The sequence below is a fragment of the Lissotriton helveticus genome, chromosome 12, assembly GCF_964261635.1.
Source record: "Lissotriton helveticus chromosome 12, aLisHel1.1, whole genome shotgun sequence".
Taxonomy (NCBI): Eukaryota; Metazoa; Chordata; class Amphibia; order Caudata; family Salamandridae; genus Lissotriton; species Lissotriton helveticus.
The window spans coordinates 772284179-772307957 of NC_136073.1; the positions used below are offsets into that span (position 1 = coordinate 772284179).

The 23779-nt window shown below is 43.5% G+C and overlaps 2 protein-coding genes across 2 annotated transcripts in view; one reads left to right on the forward strand and one right to left on the reverse strand.

The window, feature by feature from the left end:
- CIART (circadian associated repressor of transcription) overlaps nt 1-23779 on the forward strand; it is a 469491-nt gene that overhangs the window by 149005 nt on the left and 296707 nt on the right. The gene's annotated exons all lie outside the window — the stretch shown is intronic.
- The window catches only part of CA14 (carbonic anhydrase 14), a 199684-nt gene that overhangs the window by 89145 nt on the left and 86760 nt on the right, over nt 1-23779 (reverse strand). The window contains exon 4 of the mRNA XM_078670381.1: nt 8479-8621. Coding sequence (XP_078526507.1) covers nt 8479-8621 — 143 coding nt within the window. The remainder of the gene's footprint in view (nt 1-8478; nt 8622-23779) is intronic.

A 23779-nucleotide genomic window follows, 5' to 3' on the forward strand; every position in this document is an offset into this window, starting at 1 on the left:
GGAGATGAGTGGGTGGTAATTCCAGATGTTGCAAGCGTCATGAGACGCTTATTGGTGGTGTTGAGTGGGTGGCAATGCTAGACATTGCAAACATGAGTCATTGCATAGATTCATGTCTTAGATTATTTATATGGGTACATGACATAGGGTACAGGCAGGTGAAAGACGGCATTGGGAAGGTGTACTGACAACTAAAGTGATGGTGTTGTGCTTTGTTCTTGTACAGGAACACTGCTGTGGGTCTGTAAGGTTGTGGGCTAGCTGTAGGAAGTGTCTCTGTTGGGTTGATGGAATGCTTGCAGTAGGAGTCCGCACTGTGAGCGCCCGGTTGGGAATTCTCCATATCCAGGGGTTCCCGCGCTCCCAATACCCATGTTAGCTGAATCTGAGTCTCCCCGAGTCCAGTGGATTGAGTTGCACTGTGATGTGTTATTCAGTAAGTGTATTGCTTAGGTCTGCTGTGATCTGGTTTCCTAGTGCTGTGGGCTGTTTGACATGTGTCACTTACATCCATAAAGGCCGAGACTGATTTGAGAGGTGGTGCGCTCCTGCCCACTTGTCATAGAGTGACTTACTCTCCAATATCTCTATCTCCACGTGGTTAGTCTAGGAGTTAATTCATAATTGGGTGATAATGCAATATAGTCCATATTTTGTTGATCTGACCTAACCGCTAGTTCCTCCCAGTTACCACCAGATCTCCAATTTCGATAGTTTCAGTGTTTTCCCCTCTGTGCTGTTAGTTTTTTCCAGTCCCTACTATTAACTGTTTTCTTGTCCACAATAGCAATGTCTTCCATTTTCCATTGGCAGTATCTCTCACTGTTCTTCCTATCCGATGTGACACCCTCTCCCTGAAAAATAATAAAAACTGTAAAACAAATGTATGTCTAGGTGTATGGCTTGGTACTTTCTACTTTCATGTTTTTTTTACCACCGGTTTAAAAGGCATCACGGGTCCCTTGCATGGGCAGGACTATTCGGTATTTATGAGTATTAGTGAAGATCCCTTGATAGAGAACCCTGGTTTTATTGTCATTGACACAGGTGGTCTTGAAATAAATGTACAATGTCAGCTTTACATTGGTGCAATGCAAATCATTGGGCTCCTCACTGGCAAAAGAGCTACAGACTATACAATTAAAGGACCACTTTTCAACAGCTTTGTTTTAGTTTACTTATAAACTGTTTACCTTTACTTTACTTGGTGTTGACAAACTAAGGGGCATATTAGCAAGGGCTATTTAGCTCCACTGTTTTGGCTTAAAAACCAAAAAAAACGGAGATAAAACTATCGCCCTATCAACAACAGGGAGATAACATGCAAAATCGCATGTTAGCACCCTTTTTCCCTACGCCTCCCTTTGCATCTCTAATGAGATGCAAAGTGGGCTTTCCTTCGGAAAATAACTGGAGAAATGTCGCTAACCGACATTTCTCCAATTATCAATCGGCACGCTAACAAGCATAGTGATAAGAAAAGTAGCGCAAACCGCGGTTAACGCTACTTTCCTTACGCCTGCTTTTAGTTTGACTTAGCCATGATATCCAATGGAAGGTGGATATCATGGTTAAGTATGCCAGTGCCCTATCAACAACTTAGCGCCAAACGTTGTGCGATTATCGCTGGAATGCCAGCGATAATTGCACATTTGGCAGCTAATTCGGGTATTTTTTTTGCTCTGGAGATAAGCGTCGCTGATAGCGCGCTATCTCCACGATAAAAACAAGCGATAGCCGGCGATAATTATCCTAGCGCTAAGTGCGCTTAGCGATAATTATCACCGGTTTTTGATGATACGCCCCCAAATTCTTCACTCCGTGCCGTACTGTTCTTGTTGTGTTGTTGTTGGTAAGAGTGCCATGCAAACAACTTTTCCATGGGACTGCCTTATGCTCAGGCAAGCTACCAGTTGTGACCTAAGGTTGCACTCACTGTTACTGCTGCACCGTAAGGCCAGCTTTCTCCACATTCTGTTGAGGCACTTCCTTACACTCCACCTTGGTGCTGCTCGCAGGGAATGTGTTGAATGGGAGCCTGGCAGTAACCAGGAACCCTGATGATCCATGTTTGTGCTGTTTTTTATTTATTACTGTGTTTGGTACTGTGTACAGACAGAAATGAACCTGAAACTTGAGGACATATAATGACAGCGTTGCGCTTCTGGTCTGCTCGTTGTCTGGCTTAATTATAACTCCACAAACCCTTTCATATCTCTTCGGTTTTTCTCATCCTCTCACTCATTGTGTTTGTGTTTAGAATTTGTATTCCGCGTCCTATCCCTGATGAGGCCTTGAAGTGCTTGCAAGTGAGAGGCTCCTCCATTTGTTGTGCATGGTTAGTAGTGTGTAGGTTTACTGTGTAGCTTTCATGGGATGCATTCTGTGTTGTGTGTATGGTGTTAGAGGCGTGCTGCCATCATATGGCAGCAAAATTGTGGCTCCACTTACTTATGCATGGAGTGAAGCAGAAGTGTGAGGGAGAGATAGGAATGTGATGCCCTCTTGTGTTTTTCACATTGTTCTTAGAGATCTTTTTACTGACATTTTCATAAACATTATATGTCAAGTTCCATATTCAATCACATATATTCCTAGACCCCTCTCCCTCCACAAAAGACCACAGGGTTGATACAGTGATCAGTTATCCAATATTTGTTTATGCATAATACAGTCGCATTAGACTTGGTGCATTTTCTTTCCTCCTTACTGAGAATTGTTCATTTGTCTCTCGTGTTCAGTCAATATCTGCGTCACTAAAATGTAACCAATGTTCATATTTTTATGAGCTGCCCATGCCCTTATTCATTGGAATATGAATAACCCTGCCCATATCTAAACTTACCTTCCATGTTTCAATTTCTAAGAGCAGATACACTTCGCCAGGCCTGTGTGATGTGGCACTTTACTAGGACTAATTCTAGTCTCATGTTGGAATGATGGGCCGTTTTCCAAGTTCATTAAGTATTGTGTGCTTGATTTGCAGGTAATGGAAGAACTAAGTTTGTAACAACTCAAATTTGTCACATATTTCCTGAAGGATTTTGTTGTGTTGCTCTTTTGCTTACTGTCAATATATCCAGCCAATCCTATTCTTTGAACCCTGTTAAAGTGTTGACATGAGGTCATTGTGTTCCAACCCAAAGTGGAGATTCACCTGTAATTATTGTGTCCTGGTGTATTTGTAGTAGGAGGTCTTCCATCAGTCCAATACCACTCTAGTCACAAGAGGCAAATGGAGAGGGAGTTTACCCCCTTATAGTGTTGCGCGGAAGCACCACACAGCATCCATAATTCTGTTTACTATGCTGGATCTGATTCAGGGCCATATATCCCTGCATGCCGAGGCCTCAGTCATAGGTAAATTTACAGCATTTATTCCTGCCACCCAGGGAGGCCCATTCTGCTATATAAACAATCTAAGCAAATATGTCAAAGTTTTAAAAATAGATGGAAGGAGTTTAAATGGATAATTTTCAACTGCATACAGAATTTTTGGGATAGATAATTTTGATTAGTGCAACCCTATCCATCAATGACAGAGGTAATGAGGATCACTGAAGAGTGTTCTTTACTAGTCCGATATATCAGCGGTTGTATATTAAGGGCATTCACTATTGGTCAGGGGCGGCTCCTCCCTTATGGCAGAGGAGGTCGCCCCACTGCTGAGTGCCAGCAGATTCAAACACATGAAAAATAAAATGATAAAACAATTTTATTATCATTTTATTTGTCATCTGACCTGCAGACTGCCAGCAAGTTGAGTCCTAGGGTAGAGTGGGGCCACCCTTTGAGAGCAGCGGCAGCAGGGAGGAGGAGTGGTGGACCCTGTAAATGCGCATGCCGCTTTTGTCAGCCGTCTTAGGATGGCCAAACCGACATGCGCACTTGGCGTTTCTCCAGCCTGAGCTGTGTTGTACAGCCGGGTGGAGAACACACAGACTCCCAGTACATCTGAGCGGCAAACCAGGTCGTTCTGACCAATCCCAGTGCTTCTCTCATGCTGGGTAGTATTTATTTATTTATTTATATGACTTATATAGCGCCTGTATCACCACATACGGGGTATCTTTGCGCTGATAGTATTCCCAACACAAGGGCAGAGTCAGGATTGGCATCTGGGAGCCCGCGCAGTGTGCACCAGCCTGTGGGAGTCAAGGATCAAGAGAGGAGCATGGTGGCAGCCGCCGTGGCAGGTAAGTACTAGTTTATTTTATTTTTTTGTCTGTCTTCTTCATTTTTTTTATTTTCCTCACGCTGCCCTACCACTTTTCATTCCGAGCAGCCACCACTGCTATTGGTCAAATGGTTGCCAAAGTACTTAAAAATGTGGCTATCGATCCTTATGCCTGGATCATCTGTCCATACTCTACAATCTGTCATGGAGGAGAACTGGAAGAATCTGGTCCTATTGCAGCCTACTTCAATCCTGAGTAGCATCTGAATTCGTTGAGAGACTGTGTGGTTCCTGAACCAGACCTCCAATGGTTTCCCAGGTAAATCAATGGGTCATCTCTATAAAGGGATACTTTTTCCATTATGCCCTCGACCAGTGGGTTCCCACACATTCCTCATTTTGTCTGAGGTTGCATGCCAATGGCTCAATGGCCAAGGTAAACAACAGAGGGGACCGAGGGCACTCCTATTGGGTTCCCCCCTGATATGGGGTAAGGATCTGAGACAACATCGCCTATTTAATCTGAGCCATTAACTCATTATATATTATTCTGGTGTATGCAATGAAATTAGTCTGAATCTAAGAAGAATCAACAGGGGATAGAGGAAGCCCAATGACAGCTGTCAAATGCCTTCTCAAAGTCTATGAATACTATTAGGCCAGTGATTCTGCTATGTTATCTCTTAAAGGCAGGGCATATAAACACGCCGAATATTATGAACACTCGACATGTATGGCATAAGGCTAATTTCCACACACTTTTAAGTTCAGTGACAGATTTAACAAACTCCCTTGCAGGAAGGAGATCTGTGCATATCTGTTCTTCTGACAAAAAGGGAGATTTTGTTATGTTACACCTGCAGCTCCCTCCACAGCTGTTGGCCCCACTGCATGTTTTGAAAGTGCTCACTTGCAGATAAATAATTGTTTGTGTATCCTGTCGGTTTTCTTATGGTTTTGAAGATTCTCCCTGGTGATCTGTTAACCCACAACATAAGGCCCTGATTATTTAAACCTTTTGTGCACTCAATCAAAACTCAGGGGCATAGAGCGCCATCTACACGCACAGCTTACCCCCTGATAAATAGAATACGGGCCTGCAGATCTTTTGTAAGCACTGATCACAATTAATAGTAAGGAGTATCCAGATATTGAGCCCTGGCATTAGTGAATCAGGGGTCGGTCACTGCAAATGCTGGGGAAGTCATATTTGTGTGTACTTTCAGCATTTACAAAACTTTTCTCATCTTAACTGCACTTCTAAAATTGTGCATAAAGAAGTAGATAAAAATGGTGACTTGACATGGGAAAATACCTGGTTACACACAGGTAATCTTCAATACTCCAAGTCCAGGTCTCCCTGCTCCATTCCTGAGCCCGTCCCTCCCTGGTTTATTTTTAAAGTGATTGTTCTTGTTTTCTTACTTATGAGTTTCTTTGGTAGTCTCAAGCTGTCCTAGTGAATATTTGATTGGTTCAGATGCTGCGTCCATCACCACCCTCTTTTGTACCGTGATTCCCACTTTATGCATGCTGGGTAGGCAGCGCCATATTGGACGACGTTTTTCGACCTCAGCTAGGTAATAAGTTCTGCGGAGGAGGCAAACTGCTCATGCATAAGGAATGGAACGGGAAGACGAGCAAGGAGGTAATGCTTAACACACCCCATTCTTTTGGTAATGGGGGGGCAAGATTGGAAATGTGAACATACACATCCCCTGGTCTTATATATAGTTTGCTTCACAGACCATCTGTAGGCAGAAACAAAGGTCTGCCTGGAAATGTTCAAATCTTGCATATTTCCAAAGAGTAGCACTTTAAGGTGTAGCATTTTTTTTTTAAATAGAAGGAAAATAACTCACATGGTAAGTATGAGACCACAACTGTGTGGTATTTGTCATTTTCTGTGAGTCAGACTCAAACTCTGTCGAGCTTTGAGACTATCAGAAGTTCCCCTACCCCAGTTGTACTCAAGGGTTCTGGAGGCGGGGCCTACTGAAATGGGACCCGAGTCCTATGACCTATCCTCTCGGCGGACAGTGACAACAAGTTTTCCTAGTCCAACTATTAAAACTTCTCTTTGTGTGCTACCCCCAGCGAGACAGGCGGGTGGGCTCTCCTGTGTGGAGTCTGGTATATTCCCCGCCAGAGCTGATTTCCATCTGTGTCCAACGCTTCCACAAACTCATTATGCGAGCTAACACATTTCTCCATGACCAGACACACAACCGGGCCTTTTTGTTCGCTTTTTAATCTCCATGGCTGATCTCCCTAATCCTGCGCACAAAGAAGAGACAAAAGACCTGATTTAGAGTTTGACGAAGATATCCTTCATCACAAACACGGCTATATGCTGTGCTACGTTTCACAAGTGCATTACAGCCAATGACACCTGCCCCTGGTAACACGCGGACTGGATGTGAGGGAGTATCTATGGCCAAAGTCACTTCCAGAATCAGACAGGGCCTGGCACAGCATAGGCTCTATAACTTCTATCACTGTACTTACTGCAATCACTGCTGCTTTGCAACCCCCATGATTCACTCTCTACTTACACATTTGTCTATGTATGTGTATGATTTGATGGTGTGGAGAAGCTCACTAACACTCAAAGGTTTCTGGGTGCTTCTGTGGACTGACCACTCTCCAAAAGGTCCGAGTCTATTAGCTTGGGGTCTGTGATAAGAAGGGTTACTACAGCTTTTTTCCAAAACCTAGAGGCTAAGTGCACTTGATGGGTCCATAAACAAGCGATTCTAGACCTACGGGGCTGGACTCCGAAGGCCTGGTCTTCGAGTCATTGGCAATGCTCAAGTGGGATATGTATGAGAGGTTTGAATTGATGGTTAAACTTAGGACATTCAGTGGTGGGTGGTGGGGTTGTGACTGGGCTCAGCAATGGCAAAGCAAAATAATGGTCTTAGATTGGTCCCAACCATCTCTATCAAGGACACCCGCAAAATAATTTCAGAGGGGGCTGCAGTCTGTAGCCAAGATCATTAACCTTCACACGTGCATAATGGACAAGCATGCAGACATATTTTCTTTGCTTTAAACAATAAGTGTTACCTAATAAATAGCCTATGGAACTCATTCTATGACCCTCAGAAGAATGGAAGTTTGAGTTTTCTGCAATAGGGTCTTACACATTTGCACTTCACACACAAGTCATTGCATTGTGTACATAACTGCAGTGGGAGAGGTGTGGCGCCGCGGCCAGGGCGACTGACGCTGGAATCTGGGGACCACGGTTCGATCCCCGGCTCCGGCGGCAGGTTAGCCCAGCACCATGTGACTCTGGGCAATAGCTCGCTTAATCTTCCCGACGGCCCCCCAGCGCCTAGAGACCCTTACGGGTGATTGTGCGCTTTACAAATGTGGACTTTACTTTACTTTTACTTTACCAGCAATATGACTTTTGACGTATCAGTTACACCTGGAACTCAAAAGTCTTGAGGTTACTGGGAAGTATTGCTGGATTCAAACATGTGAAATCCAAATCACACACTGTGCACAGTTTCAGATACATAAACGACGTCAGCTACTTCACTAGCATTAGGAGCAGAGCCTTGCTGAGTACACGCATCTCTTCAGTGTCTGCCTAGTCTTGATTCCACCTGATAAATCTCCTTCAACCACCCTGCACTTCCTGCCCTTTTATCAAACTCTTGCAGATTCTGTTTAATCCTGCCTTCTCACTTTGTCATTGTTATCCTATCGTTCTCTTGCTCTTCCTTTCTCCATTTTCCGCCTTTCTCACTTGCTCTGGATCAAGGATTTGAAAATGAAAAATAAGCAACTGTCCCCAAAAAAATGAAACTGGTTCTTGCACTGCATGTTTTGGCATTGTAAGTACACCTGGATAGCTATGACTGAAGTAGGCGTCAATAAATGCTTCTTGAAAGCTTTGTGACTTACTAAAACCTACACCCGTTTGACGCTTTGATGCTGAGGGTGCAGATTCACTGCTAACCTTTAACACCTTAGCGTTGTGTGAACCCAAAGCTAGCATCTATCCCCCCAATCGCTTGAACATTGACCCACTATACATCCTCAAACTATCTTCATCTGACTTTCTCAGTCATTACCAATTCCGGATTCCTCTCACAGACCCTTATTTGTCTGTATCACCACCTGGTTTCTGTGTGGCTTTTGGGTTTAAATCATTTCATCGTCACTCACCGTCCAAACTCAGGCTATGGTCTCATGGTCTTCATGAGGGCCATTGCTAGGAACAGTTCCAGGAACCTGTGTGACAAATGAGCTGCATAACATCATTGAAATCTGCACAACAGACCTACCTCTGCTGGGAAGGCCTGCCCATTGAGCTGGTGCTCGGACCCCAAAGGATGGCTACGGCTGCCCCAGTGCAGGTGGAGTTGGACGGCGGTGTATCTCTTCGGGAGGCCGTTAAGAAACATGGACTCAGATAGGGACATCTCCACTGGAAGACACAACAGCTCTAATAAAATGCAAGCCATAAGCACCACCCTCCCAACTTTTACAGCAAATCCACTAACACGGATGGACCCCTTGTCCCAACCTTTCATATTCTTGTCAGTCTATCAAGTCAGGTTTGATTCATTCATTCAACTACTCTTCTTCAGTCAACTGTTTAAACAATATTATCAAAAATGTTTAGTCCTTTACAACAAAGCTAAGTTTTTATGAGCGCGTTTCCCTGTTTATGCAATATCCTTGTGAGTGGTAACTCTTCCAATACTCATACTGGGTGCAGAATGGCACCTAGATATTTCAGATCTTCAATTTTTTTATACATCCTTCACTGGAGAAGTCACTACAAAACTTGCACTAGCTATATTTTAAATTGCTACTTAGAGCCTTTGCTTAATATCTCTGAAGCTTAGGAATTGAGGGGCATATTAGCAAGAACCTCGTTAAAATTATCGCTGTTTTAGCGGCAGGAAACTGTCGCTGAAACAGCGATAATGGGCTTGCTAATATGCGTTATAGAATTCCAATAGATGCCGAGGTTAGATGTGCCGGACATCTAACATGGGCTTCTATTGGAATTCTATAACGCATATTAGCAAGCCCATTATCGCCGTTTTAGCGGCAGTTTCCTGCCGCTAAAACAGCGATAATTTTAACGAAGTTGTTGCTAATATGCCCCAGAGTATTTCTTGATAGAATGAAAAAGGGCACAATAATAATACTGAAACACGCCTATTGTGAAAATAGGCTCTAACAAATATGGAAAGACATCAAAGAGGGGAGCCTAACAGAGTTTTTTTTTTTTAGTAATATACGTGGCCGTTGCTTTGAGCCTTTCTTAGACAGAATTCAACCAGAGCAGGCTAAAACGCTGTACATTAAGTTAAGGTTTGGTATTTTACCCTTCAATTCCTTCACTTCTAAATGGGACAAAAGTGGCCATAACACCCTCAATCGTCCCTTTTGTCTGCAGACAGGGGAATCTATAGAGCACTTTTTATTTGTTTGTCCTGTCCACACCACACCTCATAAGAAACGGATCCTTCCAGTGTGTAAGTTGCTGCCAATTGTTCATTACTGGGAAGCGTCCAGAATTTTTAGATGCGACAGAAAGGAGATCATTTTGGGCCCGATGTACGTAATCTCATTTTACCGATTCCTAAATACCGAATTTTACCGATTCGGTATTTAGGGATCTGTAAATATGATGTAGGTAAAAAATCGGTAAAATGTACATATTCGGTAATATTCCTTATTACCGATTCGGTAATACCGATTCAGTAATAAGGAATACCTTCCCATTCATTCCTATGGGCCTGGAGGCCCATGGGAATGAATGGGAAGCCATTCAATATTACCGATTCGGTAATAGTGGGAGCATACTCAAGGGTGGCAGGGTGGCACATTGACACCCTGTTGCACCCCTGAATCGTGCATGTGTGCACATGTGGCACCTTGAAAAAAGCAAATTATAGCTTTTTTAATCCTATCGCTGCTGCCGTCGGCCGTTGGACGTCGCGCGAGCTACCTCCCTGGTGCTGCGCACGTCCAACGGCCGACGCGGCCGCACCCGTTTCTTCGAACGTTCCGCACTGGCGCGGAACGTTCGAAGCAGTAAACGGGTTAAAGGTATTCGATATTTACCACCAACTTGTAGTTGGTGGTAATTAACGAATCCTTAAAGCAAAAATGCACTCTCTTAAGTGCTACCTACATAGATTTTAAGGAATCGGTAATTTACAGATTCCTTAAAATAAAGAATCGGTAAATTACTGAATCCTTATTTCCAGCCTCCTACATTAGGAAGGGCTAAATACCGGTCGGTAACGGGAAAATCACCGATTTTCGGCCGTTACCGACCGGTATTTAGCTACCTACATCTGGCTCTAAGTTCAGTGTTACCAGATTTCTGTTACGGGCATGGAGAATTAGAGCCACCAAGTTGAAGGTGACTCCTTAGGGTAAGACCTGCTTCTGACATAGGGGTACCAAGTATAAGACGCACTGTCACTTTAAAGTCCGCTGAGGATGTATTCTTACTATTATTTATTGGAGTGGGATTTTGGAACCATCGCCTTAAGTGTTGCATTGAATTAAACTCTTCTTTTAACATAAGTTATTTGATCAGTTTTTAATATTTTTATTCCAATATATATATAGTAGGTTCGGCACTGTTATTTAATGATGGATGTAAACTGTCGTATGTTGCATGAACTTTTATGGTTATAAAGACGAAATAAAGTATTTAATTTAATTGAGTATTTCCAGTGATACTAGCAGCACCCTTCCCTGGTCTCTGGGAAGATATTCATCAATTGCAATTGCAATCTTTCTTCTCCATGGATCCAACAGGACAATAGAGGACAACGTTTTCTCACATGAAGACATCCTTTGCCAATCACAGCAGGACTACTGTAGCGCATAGTGAAGCACCTTACCGCAGCTTGTGTACCATGTGACATAATGGCATCCTACTCCAATCACAGCATGGATACCATCCTACATAATGGTGGCTATCATTCTATGGAACAGTGCTCATTCCCTGTCACAATATGGCTGCCATCCTAGATAATGACACTCCTTCCAAATCAAAGCATGGGTAACATCCTACATACTGGCACTCCTTTCCAGCCATAGCATGAATATCTTCCTGTGTAACAGCATCCTTTACCAATCACAATGCGGCTAACATCCTGAATAATTATATTTTTTAGCAATCACATAATGGCTATAGTGTTGCACAGCTGCAATCCTCCTTATGAACCACAATATACTAGAGAACATGCTTCTTAGGCATGACAGGATGGCTATCATTTCTGCAAACTACATCCCTTATTAATCTCAGCATAAGGGCAGTCTCGACAGTCACAGAAGGCCTATCATCCTACAAGCAACAGAACTAACCAATCATTGCATGGCTATCATCCTCCATAAAAATGGCCGTTACTAATGACAGCATGGTTATCATTCTATATAACTGCATTTCTTACCAATAACAGCATAGCAGCACTTGTCACCAATCACAACATGACTCTGATCCGACTTGCTCCATTCCTATCCAATCATAGCCATGATATCTCATCGTCTGACGTAACTGCACTTCTTACCACTGGTCAAATAGCGACCATAGAGTACAATTAGACACTTTCCCACTGGAATCATGAGATCCGCGAGAACAGAACGGATCCTGGGTGTTTCTACTAGAGATTTGGGTGATAAAAACATACAAAAATCTCTGGGTGAACTCTGTTGTTAAAAGAGGAATCAGCAGGGTAATCAGAAGTGTTGATTCCCTTGCTAATTTCTACTTTCTGAGAGGACCATCGGGTCCTCCTAATTGAAATTCTCAGAACTTTCACCCTCCCCCAAAGTTGCCCGGGGGTGGCACTACTAGTGCTCGTAGCGAGCCTACCTAATGAGGCCCTTAAGGTGCTTTTGTTGATTAGCTTCAAAGAAAATAGAATTATTCCGTTTCATATCATTAGTGATGACATACAAAATAGCAGGGCCAATTCTAGGGTAACACAATACTAAAATGCCACCCGGGGCACCATGGTCATGGAGTGGCAGAGTGACCCCACTAGCAGAAGATGTGGCATAAATGATAGGGAAGGAAGGCAAAATGTAGCTCTGCTTAAGTGACAAAAATCCTTACCCTGTCCATGAAAATTGAATATTTATACTGTAATAAAATAGCAAATGGCATCTTGCCAACAGGCCTTTGTGTGTATTTCAGGTTGTTTCGAAATACGTCAATGTCCAGTTTTTATGCATCATCTAATACTATTATTCAGTAGTTTTTTTTATAAATGTCAGATAAAGTGCCATGGGCAAAAAAAACATTTGAAAACACAATTTTCACCTCTGGAGGAAGGCGGAGTAATTGAGATCTTCATGTTCCACGAGTTGTAACTTAGCCACATGCTGTCTACCAAAACATGACAATTTTAAAAGTCCACAATGTGGAGCCATAATAGTGTGGTGTCCATTTGTGTGGTGTCCATTTGTAGTGTTTTCACTGTGTTACTGTATGTGTGCACAAATGCTTTACACATTACCCTTTGAGATTAGCCTGACTGCTCGTACCGAGCTACCAAGGGGGCGAGCAGGGGTTGTCTAAGGGCGTAACTCGCTTACCCTGACTAGAAGCAAGAGTCCCTACAACGGTGTAAACCATTGCCAAGTTTCTAGAGACCCCCATTTCTAGCATGTGAACCACCTCATGCCTCACTTTGAGGGCAGTTTGCCTCTCTGTTCTCCGTTTCCCCAGGTGCCACCCAGTGGTGTGTCCATGACATGGACACTGTGGACAGTCTTCCTGTTAAACATAAAATTTACAGGTTGACTGACAGGGTCAAAGCTAGCATCAAGGAAGACGCCGGTGCCTCATCATCGCGGAGCCAATACCTGAAATGGGTGACCTCCTGAATCCATCGAACCTGTTCCGCCATAAGGAACCGACACCTTGCCGCCAACACAACGTCACCTCCCCGGCAACAGTATGGAACGGATGCCTCACCTCCCTGGCAACAGTAAGGAACCAACACCTCACCTCACCTCCCCTGCCTCGCAGTAAGGAACCGATGCCTCACCTCCCCTGTAGTCGTAAGGAACTGACGCTTCACCTCCCCTGTGGTCATAAGGTACGCCTGCCATCCGGCACCAACAACGAATCACCTCCTCGACGCCGTGCACCGTCTTTGGTTTCATCAATTGCCAAGGTACTGTTCTTGGTGGTCCATGCAACTCCATGCCCAGCCTGCGCACTGCGCGGTCAGCACCGTACTTTGGGATTTTCCTCTGCCACAACATTGTAATACCCCAGAAGGAGCTATTTGTTGCTACAAACCTTATTTTTGTGAATAACCTATTTTTGATGTTATCTTGATATGTTAGGAGGATTTGTGTCATTTTGGTCTTGTTTTGTTTACATAAAGATTTCCTATTTTTCTAAACTGCTGTGGTGTCCATTTTGTAGTGTTTTCACTGTGTTACTGTATGTGTGCACAAATGCTTTACACATTGCCTCTGAGATAAGCCTGACTGCTTGTGCCAAGCTACAAAGGGAGTGAGCAGGCGTTGTCTAAGGGTGTAACTCCCTTACCCTGACTAGAAGCAAGGGCCCCTACTTGCTTGAGTACTTTACTCCTACATCAGGGCATTGGAGTAAAGTACTCCATCGCGTGAACGAACATTAATCCGTTCACCCAAGTCTAAATTAGGTCCTAAATTTCTATTTTTTGGTCTAGCTGACTGCACTGCAGTGGGACCTATTGTTACAAATTCTTTAAAACATACACGGAGGGAACTTTTACTCCATCCAGAGAAGTATTTCTCTCTTGCCTAATGCTATTGCTATTTGGTGTATGCTATGATATCTTAATAAGGATGTGTTGATCCCAAAGCTACTCCAAGGATTGTCCTGGCACTACGAAATACAGTAAGGGCAACAGAGAAAAGTGAAGCAAAGAACTACTGGACAAATAGCCAACTTTTGAGCATTTTCCTAACACGTCCTTCATCCTCAATAAGCCTGAGTTCTAAATGAAGGTTATCCCAACCCAATGGCCCCAGGAGAGAGAAAGATCACCCTCCAGATTTAGTAAGGTGGACATCTTTGAGTCGTAGCCAGGTGGTCATTAGAGGATTGCAGCTTTTTCGAAGGGAGATGTCAGATAGTTGGGTTCAGCGTGGTGCAGCACTCTGTGAACCAGAAGAGATGTCTCAAATAGGATCCTCTTGTGCACAGGACCCCAATAAAATGTGTGCAAATGTGGAGAAATATGCTACCTTCTGGGCAGACTAGGAGCAAACCTGGCAGCAGCATTCTGCTAAGGGCCGACCCTTGTGGAACCCCGACCAAGACATGTATAATTCCACCCTCTAGGTAGTTATTTTGGAATTCATGAGGGGTTAATTTACATCTGAAAAATATCCTGAATAATCTCAAAGTCTGTCACATTCAATTCTAGATCTCATATGCGCTATATACAGAAAGCATTCTTATTTTCATTTTACTACTTTTGTCTGCAGAAGTGCCACCAGTTCCTCTGGAGGGGCAGGAATCCTGCCAGGCAGAAGGGCATCTCAAAATATTCCAGACGGCAGGCAGCCAGCCATATCTCTAAATAGGCCCCTAAATTCCCAGATGATGGAATCCCTGTATTCGGTACAATGACCTTAAGACATGAATGTCTTCGCCACGCCACTATTTAAATGGCCAAAACAACCATTTTGAGCCTGTGCAAAGCTCTCCAGGCACATCACACTTGAAACAAGGCACTCAGTATTGGCTACTTCATGTGAAAAGAGCATTGGGTCATTCTCCCTTTATTGTGACGATTTAACTACTACCCAGTTTTTGAGTTTTTGATTAAATGTAACATCCATGTACTATTCTCTCGCAGCACGTGCTCATAGTCTTGGTATGCCTTGCATTTGACTAATTTTGCACCAGCCCTCCTTGCCTTCGGAATGACAGGAACGGGAATAGACTGATTTCCCTACAGGCCCCTTTACTGTTGAGACGGGAAACATCCTTTACATCGCGGTGATTACACCGCGATGCATTTAGATTGCTGCCAATCCAACGCAAGCGTTACATCGACTTGCACTGGACAGCGCTATAACCTAAGGAATAGTAAGATTTACTATTCCAACACCTTCCCTACTGTACGTAGACTGGTGTTGGAATAGTAAATCTTGCTACTCCTAAGTCCAGCGCCCTCCACTGCAAGTCGTTGTAACGACTTGCGTTGTAAAAACTGCTCTGTTACATCCCATGTTCATTTTGATCGCGTTGTAACATCACATATTCGTTGAGATTGCCTGATTCAGCCCAGAATTGCTCACCTAAAAAGTGCATCAGGGCATGCTGCTCCCCGGTGCGCACGCGGTCTCCCATCACTGGAATGCGCGCATACTAAGTGACATGCACGCCTCTTTCTCTCACCGCTTGCTTTGTGCCTGTGGGATACTGCGCAGCCCGCCCTCCGCTCCATGGAAACGGGCCATGGGCACAGTGCGCGCGGACCCCGAACCAGCCGCCGCCTATCAATTACCGCCAAGTCCTCGTCTCCCTCTCATCTCTAGCGCTCAATGGGACGGACGGACGCTATTCAACCAGGCCCCCATTGCTTTCTTGAACAATGAGGCAAACTGGCTCCGTGCACTGGTGACAGGGCCGTGATTAGTGTCTGCATCCAGAGTTCCTTTCACTCTCGCTGAAAAGACCTCTGTTTAGTTGAGGGGGCACACAGGCCCCCCAAAAAAAGCAAAAACATTTTACACGGTTTCGCTGGTTTTGGAATAAGCAAGTAAGCTTACACAGTTTGCAAGATATACATATGCATGTTGCATAAAATGTTGTATCATAGTTTTCACACCACAGGAATCTGGGGACAGACCAGGGATGCATTGCAGCTCATAGCTACACTAATTATCGTGTGCATGATTTTCACACACAAAAGGCCATGTTCACAAATATATTTAAAAAGTTTATGGCCGAAAATACCTGGTTTACAGCTGACAGGAGTTCACAGGAGTTCACAGGATTCCTGGCAGGTGGAAATAGATTTAACACTGCATAAATCACCACAAACGCGGAAAAATAGCAGCTGTGAGGTTACATTGAGGGAGTCATATCAGTTGAAGGGTGGATTTCATCACTGGCCTCAGAGAAAGGCAGTGCACACTACAGCTCTCGGGGGATAAGACCACGATGCCAAAATGCTGTCCGTGTTTTGCCACCTACATTCTGCACTATCTGCAGTCAGTGTGGAATTTACTTCACATGTTCAGAATTTTCTCATTGAAACATTTTATTCAAAGATGCTTATGGCTATCTTTGCTGATGCCCTCTGAAGGAGTGACGTTCTCCAGGAATTCCTTTTACAAATCCAAAGATATTGCTGAATGGATCAAAATTGATAGATTTTTATTTTTTTTACTGTGTCCTTTGGATTTCATGAGCCTGGTTCCATGGTCTAATCTTAGATAATAAAAAGCTGTGTTTTTCTAAATTTCATTTTTGCGGTCACCCTATTAGAGATGGCTCTACGATAGACGAGAAGCAGGGACAACGTCAAACTGTCAATTGTGGCAACGCTCGCAGGAGCATAAGTTTGCCTATGTATTCTTACATGTTAAAGCCAAAGAAGACCTATGAATACACATTAATGGCAGCAAGTTTACACTCTAAAAGAGATAGAAACAGGAAACACAGGAACGAAGGATTCCATAGATATCTTCGAAAAATACGGCTTGAATGAGTGCATCCACAGAGCTGAATGACATGAAAGAAGGAGCTGAACAAACCTAATACTGTTCCTTATATTACAGTGGCCTAAAGACATATTTTTAAAGAGGGTTTAATAGACGGTGTCAAATGACGCTGACAATTCTCATAAGACCAGAGAAGTGATTAACGAGCCAACGGCTATACATAATTCGTCCACTATATAACTAAATAAGGAAGTCCAGTGTCAATCCTGATCTAAACCCTCCCTGAAGTGGATATAACATACAATTCGCTTTCAATGAATGCGTGTAGTTCCCAGAGTACTTTGCTTGATGGTATTCTAGTGGGCACTGCCTCCTGGCTCCAGACACCCCGGCCCTTATGATGGTGTAAGTCTAAAAGCTTTAGGGCGCAACTCAAAAAGTGCCCTTATTAGCCCTTCAGGAGTTTGTTCAGATTCCAAGTCTTCCCACATCTTGTTTACAGGCAAGCTTCACGTGTAACCTGCATCAATGTTTACTGTAGGAGTACATGATGTCCCATTTGAATAGTGGTCTGCTGTACTTACAATCTCATGTTTCTCTCTAGGGGGCAATGAAAGGCCACCTCTGATGGTATGATCGTATAAAGTGATGGAATGGCAAGGCAATCTTTTGTCCCTCATCAGACCTCTGTTTGAGGCAAATACATGGCAGGAGGGCTGAGATATTCATTATGGGAGATAACCACTTGAGCAAGTGAACCTCTGGGACAGAGATGCACAAAAACTCCATACAATTGCTACAGGATTCTTAAGCCTAAAGGGATTCGAAAAAAAGTCACATTTAAGTGTTCTTTTGTTGCTCCTGACAGTCAGCTGTCCATTTTCCTTGGGCACAACAGAAAAGATGGGCCCTGTAGACTCCTATATCTTGGCTTATCGATGCAACTCCTGAGTTCTTTGTATTTAGCGGGTTGCTGGGCCTGGATGTTGCCAGCTGGAATGCATTTCTGTAGAATCGATTCAGTCTCCATCCCTAGACTTTTCACTCCCTTACAATCATTTGTTGTCTCTTAAAAGTGAGACATTTCATCATTACAGTGGTTCTGATTTCTTAATTTTGTAGAGCTCAAGTTTGTCAGCAGTGTTTAAGATTAATGGCACTGAAGGGGCTGCCAATCGGTGTGGACACATTACCCTCACCGGTATTTGAACCTTTACATGAATCTACTTTCTGACCCTTAATGATGCCAGTGCTCTAAGATCACTTAATGAGGGGAAGTAGTCACAAATAGGAAACCTAGAAAGAAGCTGCCAGTTTATTGGATGAACACCAGAAGATTTTAGGAATAACTAATCGAGCCTCTCAGACAATGTGTCGAAAATCCATCTACCCACCACCGCCTCCCAACCATCCACTGAGCAAGGTTCCACATTCTATACTCTAAGTTCCTACCCACATTACCTTCTAGATCCTTCATTGACATACTTTCCACAAAGGGTGACATCACACAAGCTTGTCACACTAATGTCTACGGTTTGAATATTTGCCAATCGAGGACTTGCATGATGGGTGAGGCCCAAGCAAACTCCTTTAAAAACAAGCTGGTCTAAAGAGGTTATGGGATGCTGATCTCGCCCTTTCTAGCTTGGCTGGTTCAGAGGAGTCATGAATTAGACACATTTAAAATGTTTAACCCCCAGACTCAGTTACGATCTTGATTTTTCACACTGTGCCAAACTGACTCTGTATAAAAACTTTGCGGAAACAATCGCCCCTAAGCAAGTGCAACAATACATAGACTTTAATCTTTCGCACGGTGCTAGGAGAACAATCACCCTGTTACGGCTTGGCATTCTACCAACATTAACTCTAACATCAAGATGGAACTTAAATGGTTCTTCATTATGTAACCTCTGCTACGGAGGGGAGCAGGACGTAGAACATCTTTTATTCACATGCCCAAATCCAAAACTAGTGGCAGCGAGGACAAAACATCTGAATCCTATATATATTAACTGTCGTATCACTACTGTAAAGGACTTGATCATAGTATGTAAATCTCCCCCCAACGAATTAGTTTGTTTTAACTTTTACAAATTTTTAAAACCTTTTTTAGCTTTGTATTAATATGAAATTCTAAAAGTATTTGTAACTGAATTTTATCGTGTAAAATTTGTGGTCCTCAGTAGAGTACCAAAACAAAAAAAATATAAACTTGAAACTTGAGACACATTTAAAGCTGAAGTTGACGATGCTTCACTCACAGATCTCCTATATCTCACTGGAATGTGTTTGTGACATTAGTGCCCTTAATTCTTATGTCAAATATTTCAAGCCATAGGAAAAGTCTATTTTTAGGTCAAGCCTAGGCTGCACATGCACTGTCTCTTCAAGACATGCTGTATTCTCTCTGTGATTGTACCCAAAATATAGGAAACATAGAAAACAGACACACTATAAACTGCAGAGCTATTATATTTTATCGTATGTTTGATCAAAAATATATTTTCTTTTTACAGGAGTTAAATTAAGTTGCTCCAAGGTAAGTAGGAAAGTGATTGAAAGAAGTGCTCCTGAAGAAGATCAAATAAAAGACAAAGATTATACAGAGAATCAATATATACAAAATCATCTGGAAGAGGCCTATCCGGAATTGCCTTGTAATAGTGATTTAGAACATCTTCTTTAACAATTTATGCCATTGAAACAGAGATAAGACAAAAAATCGTATTTCCGGTCTTGGTCATAGATGAATGTTAACGTTTCGACCCCAGCCGGCTCCTGAAGGCCGAATATTCTGTGTTGTCAAACCAAAGTCCACAAACATGTACGCTACACGGCTGTTTTCACGTCCATACCAGAACCGATTCAATTGGCCATTTGACTGATACAACACCTAGCAGTGGATTAACGGCCAGATTTATCAAGCCGAAAACGGCTCGCAAAGGGCCAGATTCTGAGAATCTGGCCCTTTGCGAGCGCTATTTTTGCATTTGGGATTCATCATCCCAAATGCAAAAATCGCATTTGTAGAAATCGCAAATTTGCGAGTAATTGCATTTAAGGAATCTCAATTAGAGATTCCTTAAATGCAATTCATGAACCATTTAAAAATTGTGATTTCGCAATCTGGGGCCGCTATTTACCGCAAAGTCTGACTTCGTGGTAAATAGCGAAAACTTAGAAAAATGCACTAAGTTGTATGTTACACACACACATGTCCTTTGGACATGTGTGTGCGCAACACCAGTGTACAAGAGCATTTCAAGGGTGCTACAGGGTGTCCTTTGGACACCCTGGCACCCTTGAAATCGCTTCCTTATTTGCGATTCGCAAATTGCTAATCGCAAATAAGGAATGACTCCCCATTCATTCCTATGGGCCTTTAGGCCCATAGGAATGAATGGGAATGCCATTCCTTATTTGCGATTAGCAATTAGCCAATTGCAAATAAGGAGGCAGTAGAAATCGCTATAATTATTGCGATTTCTACATGAATCCCGTTTTGCGAGTCTTTAATAGCGATTCCTTAATAATCGCTATTAAGGACTCGCAAAACGGGACTTTGATGAATCTGGGGGTTAGTCCCTACCCGGGGCCCCTCACCATTCTGCAGGGAGCAACTCCGGTTATATGATCTGATACAGTTTGCCTTGTGAATCTTCATGCCTTACGGGTAATTTGGATTCACAGAAGCATACCAATAAGCACGACCAGCGCCGGTAATCTTTGTGGACTTTGGTTTGGCAACACAGAATATTCTGCCTTCAGGAGCCAGATGGCTATGTATGCGAGGCCCACAACCATTTTGATTAATGCTGTCCTTTAGGTTGCTTTTCACCTTGTCCTGATGAAGACCCCTACTAAGGAGTTAACTAACCTACCTTCCACTTGGGGTCGAAATTTCGACATTTATCTAGGACCTAGACCAGAAATACTATTTTTTGCCTTATTTCTGTTTCAATGACATAAATTGTTAAAGAAGATGTTCTAAATCAGTATTACAAGGCAATTCCAGATAGGCCTCTTCCAGATGATTTTGTATATATTGATTCTATGTATAATCTTTGTCTTTTACTTGATCTTCTTCACAAGCACTTCTTCCAATCACTTTCCTACTCACCTTGGAGCAACTTATTTTAATGCCTGTAAAACGAAAATATATTTATGATTAAACATATGATTAAATCTAATAGCTTTGCAGTTTATAGTGTGTCTATTTTCTATATTTCCTATATTTTGGGTACTATCAATTTTAAAATAATCCCATTGGGATCAATTGTTTCTCTTCCAGGGGATACACATTAATAGTCATAAGCACTGAATTATGTCCGCCCATGAGCGGGAACCCGGAACACATAAACAATATACATATATATGTGTAAATATATCAAAAAGTACATAGTACTAACTAATTATACACATATACATGTATAATAACCATAATATGCAGCCTAACATATATACATAGGCTAATAAAGCCAAACTTACACACGTTCTGAAGCATGAAAATATGCTGTATATAAATGCAATAAACAGGCATGAGCCTAAAATGCATTTCATAACCATGAAAACCTTTTATTTTCATCAAAGAACCTGTTGTAAACAGTTATTAGCCTAAAAGGCTGCCTATGAAAAAATATCTGTGTACAGAAAATCAGACTGGCACCCTGCCTTTGAGGCCCCAGAGAATCTGCACACTTTGCCTTTAAGGCCTCCAGGAGAACTGTGTTCCCATCATGCACCACAGGTGACAGTTGGGTCAGTTCTTTTTTCCGGCTTGTTCTGTGAGGAACCTGGAACGTGAGCTCTGCTAATATTGGCAGTTTTTCTGTCTGAAGTTGTTTTTGTATTGTCTTTTTGACAATTTACTACTCTGGTGGTGGTTTAATACCTTTTTCTGACTAAACTATTGGTGATTTTTTAGTCAGAATGCCACCTTTATTTTATAAATGTCCTTCCTGTGGGAAGAAGATGTCAAAAACGGACCCACACTCTGTGTGTGTGGTTTGTCTTCCAGCTTCTCATAAGGTGGAAGATTGTTATCACTGCCTCATCCTTTCTAGTAGGACTTTAAGAGAAAGGGAGAAAATGAGGTTGCTGGGCCTTCTGGAGAGAGAAAGCCGTGGCGAGAAGGGCTCCAAGAGCTTGTTATCATGTGCTAAGCCATCTTCTCAACACAAACGTTCTCCTGAAGGTAAAACTAAGAAACATCGACTCCAGGGAGCGTCGCCGTCAAAAAAGGTGCGCTCGACGTCGAGATCCAGATCGCCGTCAGCATTGTCGTCGTCGAAGAGGGCTCCATCGATGTCGAGGACTTCGCCGGTGAGGCAAGGTTCAGCGTCTCGACAGTCGCCGTCGAAATCTTTCTCGACGTCGAGACATCTGGTGTCGATTGCAGTAAGGACGACGTCGGGGGCGCAAGGTTCGACGTCGAAGGATCGTAAGAGATCGACGTCGAGGGAAGAGAGGCGTCCGACGTCGAAGGATCGAGTGTCGACGTCGAAAGATCCAGTGTCGACGTCGAAGGATCCAGTGTCGACGTCGAGAGGGAGTCATCGATCGACATCGAAGGAGAGACGTACGGCGTCGTCGAGGAAAAGGTCGACGTCAAGAGGAAGATCGGCGTCGAAGAATTCGACGTCGAGACCTAAAAAGAGAAGGTCAAGGTCTCCATCGCGACGTAGGTCGACGTCGAAACTTGCTTCGGGCTCGAAGCATGGAGCAGAGTCTAGGTCTCCCCCACCTGATGAAAGGTCGGTTTTGAGACTATCAAGACCAGCCTCTCGGACCTCACTTAGGTCTTTGTCGAGGTCAGAAAGAAGCCCACAACTTTTAGTGGCGTCTTCACCGCAGAGTCAGCAAGACGACAGGTCTGCGGCGGGTCAAGAGACAGTGCACCAGGACTCCTCTGTGGTGGCGCATTCTGGCTCAACCTCAGGGCAGGTGTCAGATGACAGACAATTGGTGCCCAGACAACGGACTCCATCTGGCTCATCGAACCCTGAGCACAGTGTAGTCTCCAGAGCCTCCAAGTCTTCGGCAGGACTGCATATTGTGCAGGTTTCACCTGAGGCTTCACCTGACCGTGCAGAACGGCCTCTTAACATGTCACCGAGGTGGCTGGAAAGCCTGAGACATTGGAAGATGAGTCCAGATGCAGGATTGATAGGGATGAGGGCTCCGGTCCCTCAGACGGAGCTGCATAGAAGATCACGCTCGAAATCCCTAGTGAGAGAGAGATCACGTTCAATGGAGCGTAGGAGGCAGCGATCGACAACTCCTCAGAGACGGCGTAGAACCCCTTCACCATCTTCTACGTCATCTTCGTCTTCTTCAAGGTCTTCATATAGAGACTATTCTCCACTATATCATCTACTCCGCCTTCCAGAGTGTCTCCTGTAGATGATTTGAGCACATTTAATGATGTGTTATGTCGTGGGGCGAATAAGTTCAACCTCAAGATGGCAGTTCCCCAAGTGGAAACGTCAGTCATCTTTGAAACCCTGCATCACAAGACGACTGGCAGGCCTCTTCTACCGTTAGTGCCCGGTTTGATAGAACCAGCAATGAGAACTTTTTTAACTCCGGCCATGGTGGGTTCAGGTCCTTCTAGGATTGCAAAAAAGTACAAGGCTCCAGAAGAAGATCCACTATTTTTGCGCTCTGATCCACCTCCAGACTCACTTATTGTGGCGGCGGTCAGAAAAGCGCATTCTGCAGCATCTACCTCTTCTGCTCCACCTGAAAAGGATGGCAAAAGTAAACTCCCTAAGGAAGATCAAAAAGATTTCCTGGAAATTGTGGAAGAAGGCGGACTGGTGGCTAACCAGAGCATTAGCGCGGCTGCTGATTCGGCGGATCTGTCAGCGCATGGCTATGCACATGGTGTTTGTGCTAGGCGTTCAGCTTGGCTTCGCCTTA